This window comes from Mirounga leonina, unplaced genomic scaffold (genome assembly GCF_011800145.1).
Source record: "Mirounga leonina isolate KUSES-001 unplaced genomic scaffold, KU_Mleo_1.0 Mir_171, whole genome shotgun sequence".
NCBI classification, from domain to species: Eukaryota; Metazoa; Chordata; class Mammalia; order Carnivora; family Phocidae; genus Mirounga; species Mirounga leonina.
In genome coordinates this window covers 19122024-19137079 of record NW_023270436.1, presented here as the reverse complement: position 1 = coordinate 19137079, position 15056 = coordinate 19122024, and the positions used below count along the sequence as shown (strand labels likewise).

Here is a 15056-nt window from a genome sequence, read left to right as displayed (position 1 = left end):
CTCTAGCATATATACCCAAAATGGAATTGCTGGAGCACAGTGTACGGACAGGATCAACTTTCAGAGACACGGTTAAGTTGCTCAAGAGTGAAGAGATCAATTTACATCCCCACAACAGCATATGAATTCCTGCTGCTATACATCCTTGCCAACACATGGCTACCTCAGACTTGGATCTTGCCAATTCAAGGTGTGAAACGGTACCTATTGTGGTGTTAATTTGCATTTCCTGATTGCTAGTTAATTTGAGCATCTTTTCATGAGTCTCCTGGCCATTTGAATTCCTGGACATTGGAACTCTTGAAACAAGAGTTCCCCTCTTGGGACTTGCCGATTCCTCTTTTTGCCCATTTTTTTTCCTACTGGAGGGTTTTTCTTTACATGTCCAAATACTCTTTGCCAGTTATATGTGTTGCAAATTTCATGGCCCAGTATGTGGTGTCTCTTCATTTTATGCTTTGGTAAACAGAAGTTGATTACTTTAATATAGTCAAATTTGTCAATGTTTTTCCTCATGATTTGTACTTTTGTGACTTATGTTAGAAATTCTTCCTTTTGGAGTCAAATGATATGGGTTTGAATCTCAGTGCTACACATGCTAGTTGTGTGACCTTGGGAAGAGACCTAATATCTCAGAGCCTCAGTCTCCTCCTCTGCAAAATGGGGACAAGGACAGCATACCCCCACAGGGTTATTTTGAGGAGGCTTGTAAAGCACTTAGCACAGTGTCAGGTGCATCATCACCTCCCCCATCAACAGACCTCACCCCCACAGGGACCCCACATAGGAGGGATGGAGTACCTTGCTCTCTAGCAGGTCTGCATTCTGCCGGAGTTCATTCCGTGACTTCTCCGATTTTTCTAGCTTCTGTCTCAGCATTGTAAGCTCCTCCTACAAAAGCAAACACCTTAACAGAAGCCTGGCCCAGAGGCAGAGGTTCCATGTGGGGTAAGAGTGTCTGGGGAATAGAGTGAGTGATTCTGCCAACCCATCTGTAATGATGCCCAAATGCTAAATTCCTACAAGGGGGTTTTTTCTTTCCCCATTTCTAAACATCAACATCCAAGTCTAGGGGCCGAATGCAATTCCTCAGAATGAGTCCATTGCTTGACTGGAGATGTCTGAGCGAGATGGGTGTGCTTGGCCCTTCATCCTCCCCGAGACCACCATCCTGCCCGTGGCTCAGCATTATGCTCATAGTACCACCATCAGGAAGAGCCCAAATGCCCACCCATAGCAGACTCTGGGATGAACCACAGAATGCACACAGAAAGGAGCACTGGGCTGTTGTGGGGAGAGAACTGGGAAGACTTCTGTGAAACTGGACATGGCGTGACTCTCAAAATACATTTCTAAGTGCAAAACACCAGTGTCAGAGGAATATAAACAGTATACTACCTTTGGTGTGGGAGAGAAAGGACCTCTGTGTGCATGTGTGAATTGGCTAATTTTGCAAGAATAAACAACAGCAAAGGTAAAACAGAAACCAATCAAAATGGTTACTTGTAAAAGGTGGGCGCTACCAGGGTAAAAGCAAAGCAAGAGGAGTGTTCTCTGAGAGGCAAAGAGATCAAGGACTCAAAGATTCCACCACTTGAGTCTCTCTGGGATGGACTGTAAGTGTTCGTGTGCCCCTCGGGAGTAATGGGGTATCTGCCTAGCAGTCACAAACCTAACGTGTAGCTGGACACAGGAGGGAGGGTGGTCTGTGTCTGTGTTGATGGGAGCAGAGGGATATCTGGAAGGCGGCGGCTGGGCAGAGCATTTCTAGATCAAGAATCTACAGGGTGGGGGCACTGAGTCTGGATGTAAGCACTAACATGGGGATGTGAAGAGGTAGCGGCCACCCCACACCCTTCCTGCCACCTGTACTAACCTCCTTGGCACGGAGCTGCTCGTCCCCGATGGTGGCGCTCAGCAGGGGCCGGAGGGAACCGAGGAGCTGCCACCACGACCAGTGCTTGACTGCCAGGAACACAGCCATGTTCTTCTGGATGCACTGAGCGGCCAGGCGGTGAATCTGCAGGGAAAAGAGACCAGGAACTCGAGGGGCCCTTCCCAACCCAGGGAAGGTGAAGGAAAGAGAGCAAGGAGGTGGTGGCAAAAGGGATGGAAAAAGTGGGTTCATAGCTAATGGAAGAGATTGGCTAACTTAAAAATTAAAAAAGCTTCTTTTCGGGGGCCTGGGTGGCTCAGTTGGTTAGGCGTCTGCCTTCGGCTTGGGTCGTGGTCCCCACGTCCTGGGATGGAGCCCTGCACTGGGCTCCCTGCTCAGCAGGGGGGCAGTATGTGTCTCCCTCTGCCCATCCCCCTGCTTGTGCATGTGCATGCTCCCTCCCTCTCTCTCTCTCACAAAAATAAATAAATAAATAATCTTTTTTTTTTAAACTTCTTTTCAATGGTTTTGTAATAGCACTATATAGTGACAAGCAATAATTGCATCATGAGCCCAGCGTAACGTATAGACTTCAATCACTATGTTGTATGCCTGAAACTAATGTAACATTGGGTATCAACTCTACTCAAAAAAAAAAGTAAATAAATAAAAAATATTAAATTAAAAAAAATTTTTTTTAAGATTTTATTTATTTATTCATGAGAGACAGAGAGAGAGAGAGAGAGAGAGGCAGAGGGAGAAGCAGGACTCGATCCCAGGACCCTGAGATCATGACCTGAGCCGAAGGCAGACGCTTAACCATCTGAGCCACCCAGGCGCCCTAAAAAATGTTTTTGAAAGCCTCTTTTCATCGAGTCGGGCTCTGGGCATCAGACATTATGCTCCAATTCAATCTTGCATGACCCAGGAAGAAGAAGAGGAAGAGGAGTCGAAAATATGATACAAGAGGGTCACATCTTGTGCGGGGCTTAGATTCAAAAGCCACTGTGAAAGGCAAATCCTTGAACAACCCCGAAATCGCCCGGAAGACACAATGGCCATGATTATGTCACAAGTTGATATTTAGGGGCTAGGTATCACTTTAAGTGAATGTAAACATGAATTCCATGCTTCTCAAACCTGAGAGTGCATCACGAGCACCAGGAGAACTAGTTAAAGCACAGATGCTGGGCTCCACCCCTACAGGGTCTGATTCGGTAAATCAGGGCAGGGCCTGAGAATTTGCATGGTTGACAGGTGCCCCGTTGACGCGGATGCTGTTGGCCTGGGGACCACCCCTGGAGGACCACCAGCCACACGTGGTCTCAGGCGGGAAACATGCTGACTACCAAGCCAGGAGATCCATCCCCGTCACCACCATCACAAAAGCCAATGCTTGTCCAGCTGGTACGGTTCTCCCTGCGGGCCAGGCAGGGCGCTGGGCACCTTCCAGACTTAGCTCAGTCCTCGCTGCAGCCCCGGGAATGTAGGCATTACTCTCATTTCCATTTTATAGGTGGGGAAACTGAGGCACGGAGCAGCCCAATCATGTCTCAGCACCACACCGCTGCTTGATGGTGGGGTTGGGATTTTGCACCCCTGCAGCCTGGGTGCAGACAGAATCCGGGGTGTTCATTAACCTCTACTCTAAGTCATTCCAAGGGCATAAGCTGCTGGAGAGCAGTGGGCCAGTGGAGTTGCCCACAAAATTTTAATTATTAATGTTCTTGCCTTTGCCTGCTTTTGCCAAGTGCGTATACTTGAATTTGCAGATTTATGTGAACTCGAGGCGCATGTAATGAGACTGCGTGCTAGCTGTGGTACTTAATAATGAGGATACTAAGGGAGGAGCAGCTAGTGTTTATGGAACAGCTGCCCGATGGCACGTGCCATGCTAAGCGCCCAGGACCCCATTCACCTTGACCCAGCTACTAAGCGCCGGACGCGAGAGTCAAGCATAGTCCTTGTGCATCTCCAGAGCTGTGCTGCCTTTTCTCCATTGCCCAAGCTACAGAGAGGAAATTCAGTCTCCCAAGGTCTCCAACGATAGTGGCCCAGGGTGGCTCAGGACTGCGGACTCCCAACTAGCCCTTTGGTCCCTAAAGCCTCAGTGGCCAGGTCCTGTCACGCCCTGCCTGCTGACCCATGAAAGCCAAGTTCTCCAGCGATGGGACAGGTGGAAACCGTAACCGACCCAGCAGGGCTTGGACCACCCCATGATAACCTAGATCAAGTCTGACATCGTTGGTAATTTGATGTCGATGTCCTAGAAACAATCTTAACATCTTGCGAAGTGTCACTTTTTAAAGTCCTGCCATTCAGGGCGAGCCCACAGGCCAGCAGGAGTGGCACCATCATGGGAGACCTGCAGAGCCCTGTGCTCACCCCAGACCCACCGGATGTTAATATCCCACAGGGTTTTCTGCACGAGCACGAGTGTGAGACATGCACGCGCATGCGCGCGCAATCACAACCCCCAGATCAGCTCAGATGCTGCTTTGCCAGGACCTCGCACCTCTGCAGGGCTGACGAGGCACGGTGGCTGCCATACCTTCAGCTTCTTGAATTCCTGCCGAGACAGAAAGCCCTTACAAGCCGCCTGGAATAAAAGTATCCTGTGAGACGTCAGCTTCTCCCGCTGCCTCTCAAGCCTAGAGACCACGCCTGCCTTGAGGAAAACCTGGAAGGAGAGAAGGTGGCAGGTGACTCCTATTGGGCTGAATCTGGAGTGCAAGACGGTTGCCACTGAGAAGCCAATTCCCTTGCCTCCACCGGAGATATCTGTTGGCAGGTGCATTTAGATGGAGGGTCTAAATGATCAAAGCATCTTGCCCCTTGATGGTTCCTCTTTCCCTTCTTCTAGCCCCTGGATGCTCAGAATGTGGCCCCCATGAGTGGTATTGTCACCACCGGGGAGCTTGTTAGAAATGCAGAATCTGGGACCCCACCCCAAGCCTGCTCAATCAGAGCAACATTTTAACATGATCCACAGGGGACCCAGGCACACATTCGCTTGAAAAACCACAGCTAGGAGGGCCCTCGTCTAAATAGCTCTGTGCACCACAATGGCCAGGAGAGCGTGGGAAACACAGATTCCCAGGCTTTGCCCCAGGAAAGGTGGAATGCACGGGTTTAGGGTCAAGCCCGGGAATGTGCATTCTTTCTGGTAAGGGCCGCCGGCCACCTGAGAGAAGCAGTACCCTGGAAATACTCAGTCCTGCCCTATAAGGAGGAGCAGAGAATGCTGTGGGGGAGTGAGGGCAGCCCTCCTTGGCCAGGAGATGGGGAGCCGGGCTGGTGCCACCCACAGAAGGTGCTCAGGCATCTAACGGAAAAACAGTGGGTGGCCCGCGATTCCCAGGCCTCTGCTCATCAATAATGGATGGAGGCTCCTCTTCAGCAAAGTGATCGATGCCTCCTTGGCACCCCGCAGGGCCATCTCCCGTTGACTGCAGGGCACACAAGGATTTTCAGAGAACCTGATGCTTTGGGGCCAGGCTGGCTCCGACCAGCCGTGGTAGGGTAGCCAGTCAGCCTCAGCTCCCAGAGGCAAAGCAAAGATGCCCTAATGGCTGAGGAGCTGAGTCAGTGACAGGACCATGGGTCACTTCCCAGATGCCCATCTGCTGCTAATTTCTATGACCAGCCCAGCATGTTTCTTTGCCAAATGTGGCTTATCACCCCCAAAGATGTTCAATGTCTCCAGGGGCCCTGGATCCATCAGTGACATTATCTTAATCAGTGCCAATAATCTTAATCAGTGATATTATCAAGCAATCAGGCACATTATCCATCAATGTGGATCAGAACCCCAAACCCTTGATATATGCAGGGAAAGTACTTCACGTGCATCATCCTATATGGTAGTTATGGCGATCCCCCCATTTTATGGAAGGAGAAACTAAGGCTAAAAATGGCATCCCCCCCATGACCCTCCACCAGCAAGCGGTGACATCAGGACTATCTCCCTCCGCCTGACTCCAGGCCCGACTACAGTTACCACTGAATGTAATTAACATTTGCATGGCATCTAGGTTTTTCAAAGCTCTTTCTCCTATGTCCCATTTTAATAAAGAGCAACCTTATGAGAAATCTCTTGGCCTAGGGAGATTTTATGTAACTGACTCCAGTTCACGTGGCTGACGCGCCCCAAAGCCAAGGTCTCCACCAGCACCCCATTCTCATTGTCAACACAAAGCTTCATTTCCTCCTTCGCTACGATACCAACGTTTGAAGTTTGGGGTTGAATTGCAGTTTGATCCCAGGTAGAATAAAGGGTCTCCATCAATTGGCCATTCCTTTAAACTTATTTGCTGTAATGGAGACCACCCCGCCTATCCCACAGTGAACCCACAGCGACGGGACAATGAGAATTTGCACGCCCAATCGGTACGAACTCTGTTTTGCAACCTTCTCTGGCCTTACGGAACACTTCCTATCAGCCAGAGCCACCAAGGCAATTAGCCTCATTGAAATAAAGACACGATTGACTCATTACCTATCAGATTGCCTCAATAATGACTGTATTAATTTCACAAGCTAGCGAGTCCCAAAAGCTGCTATTAAAAAAAAAAAATCAATGATCAAAATGATGACAGCTCTAGTTCGTATATTACAAAAGGTGGCGGGTGCTGCCAAAGCCACTATTGATTAAGTATGAAGCTTTCATTAAAAAGATAATTGGAAACGACCATACACAGAGCGGGAATAAGTCATCGGCTGTGCAGAATCTTATCTTGATTTTTTTTTTCTTCCTTTTAAAGAACATCTTGCCAACCACAGAGCCAACGGCACGTGGCTTTCCACCTTTACCATAAATGTCATGGCCCTCAGCACAGGCCTTGATAAGTCTCCAGGGGCTGAGAATCACAAAGAAACATCTAAATTATTAGCTTTTCGTGGGTCCAGTGGCTTATCGGACCCAAGCAGAGTGCAATATCCCAACAGCCCCACATTTAAGGAATCTGTGGGGGCCACTGTTCATGCAAGCTGTTTTTCCTCTAAAAATGCTGAAGGTCACGGTTTAAAAAAATCTGATAAGACAACAGCTCCCATATCTGGGACTGCTAAGGAATTAGCTCCTGTCCTAGTCATTTTCCAGATTAGAGGAGATTCATTCTTCAAACATGACAATGTTAGCCTATTTGATAAACGTCTCGCCCCACTGACAAATGCATTCCACCAGTAAATGACAATCGCCTGATTTCCACAGCTCATTTGGGGGGTAGGAAGCAGTGGCTCCGTTTTACAGATGAGGGGACAGAGGTTCAGAGAGGACCACTGACTCACTCAGGATTCACAGTTAGGAAGCAGCAGAGCCGGGGTATGGACCAGATCTACCTGTCCTTTCCTCCTCTTCAGGACCTTCCCACCTATGAAGTGTCTGATCCTGCCATGCCTAAGACTTTCATCTCCCCTGAAAGATCACAGGCTAGCCTGGCTTCCAAAGGATATGTTGACTTTAATTTGCTCTTGACTGTTTCTTAATGAATACCAAGTATTACTCGAGAACAATGGCTTTTGTTGTTGTTGTTATTGGGATGTTTTGGCTTCTAGATTTCTTGCCCTCGCCGTGTGAAAATGTGTATGAAGATTTCTCCTCCTCTGTTTTCTTCCCTGCTCTACAAAAGCCGCTGGGATGATAGAGACTGATTTTTATATTCATGAAAAAAAAAAACTGAGTAATTATCCAGACCAGTGGTTCTCAAACTTGAACATGTGCTGGGATCCCCTAGAGGACTTGTTACAACCCAGACTTCTGGGTCCCGCCCCCCCGGAGTTTCCGATTCACTAGGTCTGGGGTGGGGGCACCTGAGCGTTGATGTTTCTAGCAAGGTCTCAGGGGATGCTGCTGTGGCGGCTGGTCCAGAGACCGTATTTTGAGAACTGCTGGTCCACGGGGATGACATTCTTGGAGCTGAAGAGCAAGCGCTCTGAATCTGGGCCATAAAGACCTGTGTACAGGTAAAGACTATGTGATACATTTCCACTAATAAATAGCAGAACTCACAATGTGTTGAAAAGACCCTGGGATTCCACGCGATATTGGTTTTCACGGGAGCTATAACTGTACTCCTAGGTAACTGGAAGGCCTTGAAAAGGGGCTTACTTCCCAGAGGCACAGTAAAGAAGGGATTTGCTAATAATCTCACAAGAAGTTTCGAGGGAAACGAGGAACAATACGTGAAGGGCCTGGCATAGCTCCTGGCCACGGGCGGTAGCCCAGGGACCCACAGGTTTGTTCCCTCTACTGGAAAGGTCTGCAAAGGTCCAGTCGCTGCCAACTCCTAGCTGGATAAATCAGGTTGAGGCCACAGTAAAGTACAGCTCCCGCCACACATTTTAGCAAGAGCAAGAGGCCTGTGGGGAGAGGCTTGTGTGTCTATGGGGCAGGGACTGTATGAAAGACTGTGAGCTCTCTAAGGAAGCGGGTTTGATGGGACAGGCTACTCAGGGTTCCAAGAATGACTAATGGCCAGAGATGCCACCACGGTGGGCTTCTGGAGACCAGGGCCCCTCCCCCAGCACCTCACATGACGGCTGGAGGTGGAGGTGATCAACAAAGGTTTATGGGTTGGTGTTAGTCAATCAGCAGATGAGTGGGGAAGGGAATGGAGCAATTTTTCCTTTGGTTTATTCTCTCTCCAGTTTCTACTTCTGAACTTTGACCCACATGACCCTTGAGTTTACCATCTCCGTACCCTACTTCCCAAACTAGAACCCATGGAACACCAGTTCTGGGAGATGGTAAGAGGTCTTCCACAAAGACAAAAGGGTGGAAATCCCATGGTCAAAGAGTTTGGGAAGCCCTAAATTCAATATTTTCTTTCTTGAAAACTGAGAGGATATATGGGCATGTCAGGACTCTGTGAAACTCTTCTCTAAATGTTGAAATATTATGGGAAAGGCTTTTGGCTCAACACCAGTTTGGGAAAAGCTCTTTCTCTCAATATTAAAATCACATGCCTTCTCGTGGAGCCCTAACCTTTCACTTACTGCTGCTAATCAGCCAGGACTATAGTTGGGTTAGTGTTGGTTGCAAAGTAAAAGTTACAAGGCTCTGAGTGAAGATGAGTGTTTCTTCTTGGGTTCTAAGGCAGCTCTTCCCGAGGCTCAGAAAGTCATACTGAGGCGCAAGATGTTAATGATTCCAGACCGCTTTGGTCCCTAGGAGGGTAACGAACCTCTAACGAATGGTATTTCCCAATGTTATTTCCTCCCATATTTTAACATGTTATACTCCTGGCCTTGTCAGATTAGGCAGGGCAGAAAATCACCAGCCCTGTCTTCACTGTGCTGAAAAGGAGGCCCACAGAGCCAGCGGACGATGAAGAAGGACAAGAATTGGGGCTCATCTGGGTCCTCGATGGGATGAATGGAGTGACCTGAGAAAGAAACTCTACTCACTTGGCTGTGCCCAACGACCACTGCCTTCTTCTCCAGATCCAGGGTCTGCAGGAGCTCCTCCACAGCCTGGGGAGAAGAGGAGAGTTAAAGAGAGACAGAATGAGACAGTCCCCCATGGGAGGTCAGGCTGGCTGGCTGGCTGAGGCATCGGGAAAGAGAGGATGACTCCATGTGTCTGAGAGTCTGAGCAACAGAGCCCCACCTCACCCGGGCAAGTGCAGAAGATGAGCATGTACTGAGCACCTCCTGTGTGCCATCCGCTTTGCTGGGACCCTCACAGACACATCTCCTTATATCACCATGGCAACCGGAGGTGGGTCCTCACACCACCATGCCCATTTACAGAGGGAAAAAAAAAACCCCAAAGATGCAAAAGTCAATGAAGAATGTGTCTGCTATGGAAAACAGTATGGCAGTTCCTTTAAAAATTAAACATAGGATTACCGTAGGATCCTGCAATTCTCCTTTTGGGTGTATACCCAAACGAAGTGAAAGCAGGGACTTGAACAGATAGTGGGATGCCCACGTTCATAGCAGGGTTATTCACAACAGCCGAGAGGTGGAAGCAACCCAGGGTCTGTCCACAGATGAATAGATACATAAAACATAAGATATACACCCAAGAGGATATTAATCAGTTTTAAAAGTGAAGGAAATTGGGGCGCCCGGGTGGTGCAGTCGGTTAAGCATCTGACTTTTGATTTCGGCTCAGGTCATGATCTCAGGGTCGTGAGATTGAGCCCCACATTGGGCTCTGTGCTCAGTGGGGAGTCTGCTTGGAATTCTCTCCCTCTGCACCTCCCTCCCACCCCCCACTTGCACGATCTCTAAAATATAAATAAATAAATAAATAAAATCTTTTAAAAAAATAAAGGGAAGGAAATTCTGAGCCATGCTACAACACGGATGAACCCGATGCTAAGTGAAATAAACCAGTCACACAAAGACAAATCCTTATATGAGGTACTTAGACTAAGCAAACTCATGGAGACAGAGAGCAGAATGGTGAGTGCCAGGGGCTGGGGAGGGGGAAGGGGGAGTTAGTGTTTAATGGGGACAGAGTTCCAGTTTTGCAAGATGAAGTGTTCTGGAGATGGATGATGGTGATGGTTGCAGGGCAGTACGAATATGCTTAAGGCTGCTGAACTGCACACTTAAAATTTGTTAAAATGATAGGGGCGCCTGGGTGGCTCTGTCGGTTAAGCGTCTGCCTTCAGCTCAGGTCATGATCGCAGGGTCCTTGGATGGAACCCCAGGTACAGCTCCCTGCTCAGCAGGGAGCCTGCTTCTCCCTCTCTCTCTGCCTGTCCTCCCAACTCACGTTCTCTCACTCACACTCTCTCTCTCCCTCAAATAAATAAATAAAATATTTAAAAAAATAGTTAAGTGATAAATTTTATGTTATGTATATTTCACCACAATTAAAACAACCACAAGAACAACAAATGAAGGCATTTCTCCAAGGTTATAAGTCACATGGGGGCAGAGCCAGATTAGAATTGAGGTCTGTTGGGTCACACTGCACCATCTATGATTTAACCACCTCGAGTGCCCAGGATAGCTCCAGAGGCCCCAAGGCCACTAGGAACGTCACCTGCTGTGCCCCTGAAGTTTGCTGTGACAGCCTCCCCTTCACTCTGTCCTTCCCCCATTGTACCTGCCAGAGACAACCTCACCTTCACAAATATTTCCTGAATAAATGGCGTGTGTGCCTGACCCAGAGTATGGGCGGGGGGAGCCGGTGTTTGCTTCATTTCTTACTTCCTCTGCTGCACCTGGTACTGTTCTAGGCACACAGTAGGAGCTCAATAAATACGATGACAGAGCGAACAAACGAACAAGCCATCCAAAGGAGGTGGAAGTGTGGGGGTGGGGCAGAAGGAGAAGGGCAGACCCAGGCGGGAGACCTAAATTCACTCAAAGACATTTCCTGAACGCAGCCTTGGCCAAATCACAGCCATGTCATGGGATTTTCCTTTGTCATCAAGGTCTGCGGGCTCTGAAACAGCCCTGCCAGAGATGTGTACCCTCAGGAAAATACAGGTAACACCTGCTTCCGTGGTGCCTGTGATTCACCTCCCACTCCACCTCCACACCAACCCTCATGGACCTTCCATTCACTGAAAATCACAGTCTATTTTTGGAATAAACTGTCAGAAAAGTAATTGCCACATGCAACAAACAAAAGGTATTTCAGGTCTGGTGTAATTTACTAGATAAGTTTCAATTCCATGGGTCACCGGCACCACAGGAAATTTCCGAAGATACTTAAAAAAAAAAAAAAATGCTTTTTAAAAGTCTGGTCCAAGACTTTCATCTAGGAGCAATTTTCCTCCTCTGACCTCCTGGAAGAACATTCCATAATGTCCCTCCCCCAAACTCAGTGGTTTTATTACATTTTAGCCAAAAATGTTCCCAGGGAGTTGTAGGCAGCAGAATGCATAAAAACCAATATACCCAAAACACAGCATCTTTTCTCTCTGTACAAGAGCAAAACAAAATAAAAATTGGCTGCAAATAAGACGGATGAATGAAAAATAAATGAAACCTACAGCCAACGAAATTTTTCTAAGTCGACCTTGGTGTTAACACCCAGAGTAGATGTTTGGGGGGAAAAAATCAGGATTTGGAGAAGGTAGATCCACCTGGGCTGAAATCCTACCTGGTTTTACCACTCATAACTGCGTGACGTTGGACAAGCCCTTTACTCTGAGCCCTGGGCTCCTCTTCAGAAACATGAGGGAGCAATAACAGCATCTATTCTGGAAGATTCTGTGGTTGTTCTTGCAGAAGACACCATGCTGCACATGCCATATAGTAAGCGCTCAATAGACATGAGTTAGTCCTACTAAAGTCCTTGAATGAGTCCTACTGGTTTAGGCTTGGTCAAAACTTGGTAGAGGTGCTACAGAACATAAACTGAGCCTCCTTTTCTCGAGTACACCCCCAAACACCCGATATCTGAGGATTCTTTCCCATCTCCCCACTTTCTTAGAGCCCTATAGATGTCTGTGTAGCCAAGATCAAGCCTAACACGGGGATGCGGAGAAAGGGGAACCCTCCTACACTGCTGGTGGGAATGCAAGCTGGTGCAGCCACTCTGGAAAACAGTATGGAGGTTCCTCAAAAAGTTGAAAATAGAGCTATCATATGATCCAGCAATTTCACTACTGGGTATTTACCCCAAAGATACAAAAGTAGGGATCCAAAAGGGTACATGCACCCCGATGTTTATAGCAGCAATGTCCACAATAGCCAAACTGTGGAAAGAGCCAAGATGTCCATCGACAGATGAATGGATAAAGAAGATGTGGTATATATATACAATGGAATATTATGCAGCCATCAAAAGGAATGAGATCTTGCCATTTGCAACGACGTGGATGGAACTGGAGGGTATTATGTTGAGCGAAATAAGTCAAACCGAGAAAGACATGTATCATATGACCTCACCGATATGAGGAATTCTTAATCGCAGGAAACAAACTGAGGGTTGCTGGAGTGGGGGGTGGGGTGGGAGGGATGGGGTGACTGAGTGATAGACACTGGGGAGGGTATGTGCTCTGGTAAGCTCTGTGAATTGTGCAAGACTGTTGAATCTCAGATCTGTACCTCTGAAGCAAATAATGCAATATATGTTAAGAAAAAAAAGAAGAAGAAGAAGAAGAAGAAGGTAGCAGGAGGGGAAGAATGAAGCGGGGGAAATTGGAGGGGTAGACGAACCATGACAGAGGATGGAGTCTGAAAAACAAACTGGGGGTTCTGGAGGGGAGGGGGTGGGAGGATGGGTTAGCCTGGTAATGGGTATTGAGGAGGGCACATTCTGCATGGAGCACTGGGTGTCATGCACAAACAATGAATCATGGAACACTACATCTAAAACTAATGATGTAATGTATGGGGATTAACATTAAGAATAAAAAATATATATATATATAAAAAAAAGATCAAGCCTAACAAAGACATTCTGTCCTGTTGATCTCATTTTACAGACAAGAAAGCTTACGTCCCAAAGGATAGAGCCAACAGGTGGCTGCAGGCATTGAGCTATGCTTCTTGTCCTCATTTTCCTCGCCTGCAAAATGTCGCTAATGTGCCCTACATCGACCATACTGGTGTTGGCATGATGAACGGAGAATATGTGTAAAGGTCTTTGTAAGCAATGTTGCACTTGATTGCTCTTATTATCATAACAAATATTACTCTTAGATTGAACCATAAGAAATTGGCACTTGTTTAGGTCAATTAACCAGTGATCAGATTTTTTTTCTACACAATGTCAATCACTGTCCAGCAGCCAGTTGATGGAAGACAGGCAAGAATTGGGATTACTGTAACAGATTTCTTCCCTGTCCCGCATCTTTAAGGAATCAGCTATTCCACCCTAATTATCCAGATATTTGAGGTTTATCCCTCCCACATGGAATACGGAATAAAACGATGGCCATTTTGCTCCAAGAAAACAGTTTGCTCTTGTGCTTTTGAGTCTGAGCATGGCTCTCTGTGCTTGCCACATAACTCATTTTATTTTCAAACCTCTGCAACAGGTACGACTTGATGCCTGTTTTACAAAGAAAGTGAAGGCTGGTGTAATGAAATCACGTGCTAGGAAATGGTGGAGGGAGAGCCAACCCCAGGGAATCAGATTCTTGAGCTTGTTCTCTGCCTTCTGATGCTGGGATCCTGTCCAGTTCCACTACTCATTGGCTGTGTGATCCTGAGCACGCCATACCTCCTCTCTGATCCCCCATGTCCTATGCTACAAGATGGGGTAATCATGTCCATCCTCCAAAGATGGAGTGGAGCTTTAATGAGGTCACAGAGGTAACACGTGAGACTTACAGAATGGTGGAGGAAGGAGCTTGAGAAATCCTCTGCTCCTCCCAAAAAAGCAGTGATAAGAATGGATACAATTTTTGAAAGCAACAAGTTCAATACTCCGGAAATTGAGCAAGGGGATACAACAAATGGAGAAGCATTTGCTAACAAAATAAAACAAAACAAAAAAACTACTGAATCTCAGGTAAGAACAGTGGGAGATTGCAACCATCTTGACCAGGGCTGTTCCAGTCCCCCACCAATCTCTGGCACTGTGATAATCCTACAGGGAGAGGCAAGCTGTAAAAACCAGTGGTATTGCTGGGAGAGGGGGCTCACTTAGACGGAGCGAAGTACAGGAAAATTCCACGCCCAGCATCATTGTCAAAAACAGTAGTGATCTTGGCAGCAAAGAAATGGAGAAGGTCAATAGCACAGCTAGCGTAAGATTGTTATATGGACTGGGGCAAGCAATAGACATTGACTAGCCCAAAACTTGATGAAGGGACATAGGGAATGGACAGCCATGTGGGCCTTGACAAGCCCCCACATGTGCCTGGTCATCTGGGGGCTGCACACAGGCTCGAGGTTACATGCAGGCCCAGGAGAGACTGAGAGAGCCCCCAGCCATCTACACATCCCCATCTAACAGTAAGGCCATGAACACAGACAGAAAATCTGTGAAAGGGCCAGAGAGTCAAATCTGTGGCACAACAGTGAGTGTCTGAACATTGACTACAGTGCCCAACCCACACGTAGCTCCACTGAATCACGGTGTTTGATTACAAAGGCTCGCAGATTCACGGTGTTTGATTACAACCTGTGCTAAGCTCTGTTGACAAAGGGGCAGGCCCTGAGAATCCAGGATTTATAATAAAAACAGGAGTGAAAAACCCAAACAGAGACATCAGTAACCTCATACCATGGGGGAGACAGACTCCATAAATCTGGTCCA

The 15056-nt window shown here is 47.5% G+C and overlaps 1 protein-coding gene across 2 annotated transcripts in view; it reads right to left on the bottom strand.

Moving 5' to 3' along the window:
* MYO18B (myosin XVIIIB) overlaps nucleotides 1-15056 on the bottom strand; it is a 246725-nt gene that overhangs the window by 132054 nt on the left and 99615 nt on the right. For both annotated transcript variants that reach the window (XM_035017247.1, XM_035017246.1), the window contains exons 22-25: nucleotides 9284-9349; nucleotides 4428-4556; nucleotides 1877-2020; nucleotides 802-891 (exon numbers count right to left, since the gene is read on the bottom strand). In XM_035017247.1, the coding sequence (XP_034873138.1) occupies nucleotides 802-891; nucleotides 1877-2020; nucleotides 4428-4556; nucleotides 9284-9349 (429 nt within the window). The remainder of the gene's footprint in view (nucleotides 1-801; nucleotides 892-1876; nucleotides 2021-4427; nucleotides 4557-9283; nucleotides 9350-15056) is intronic.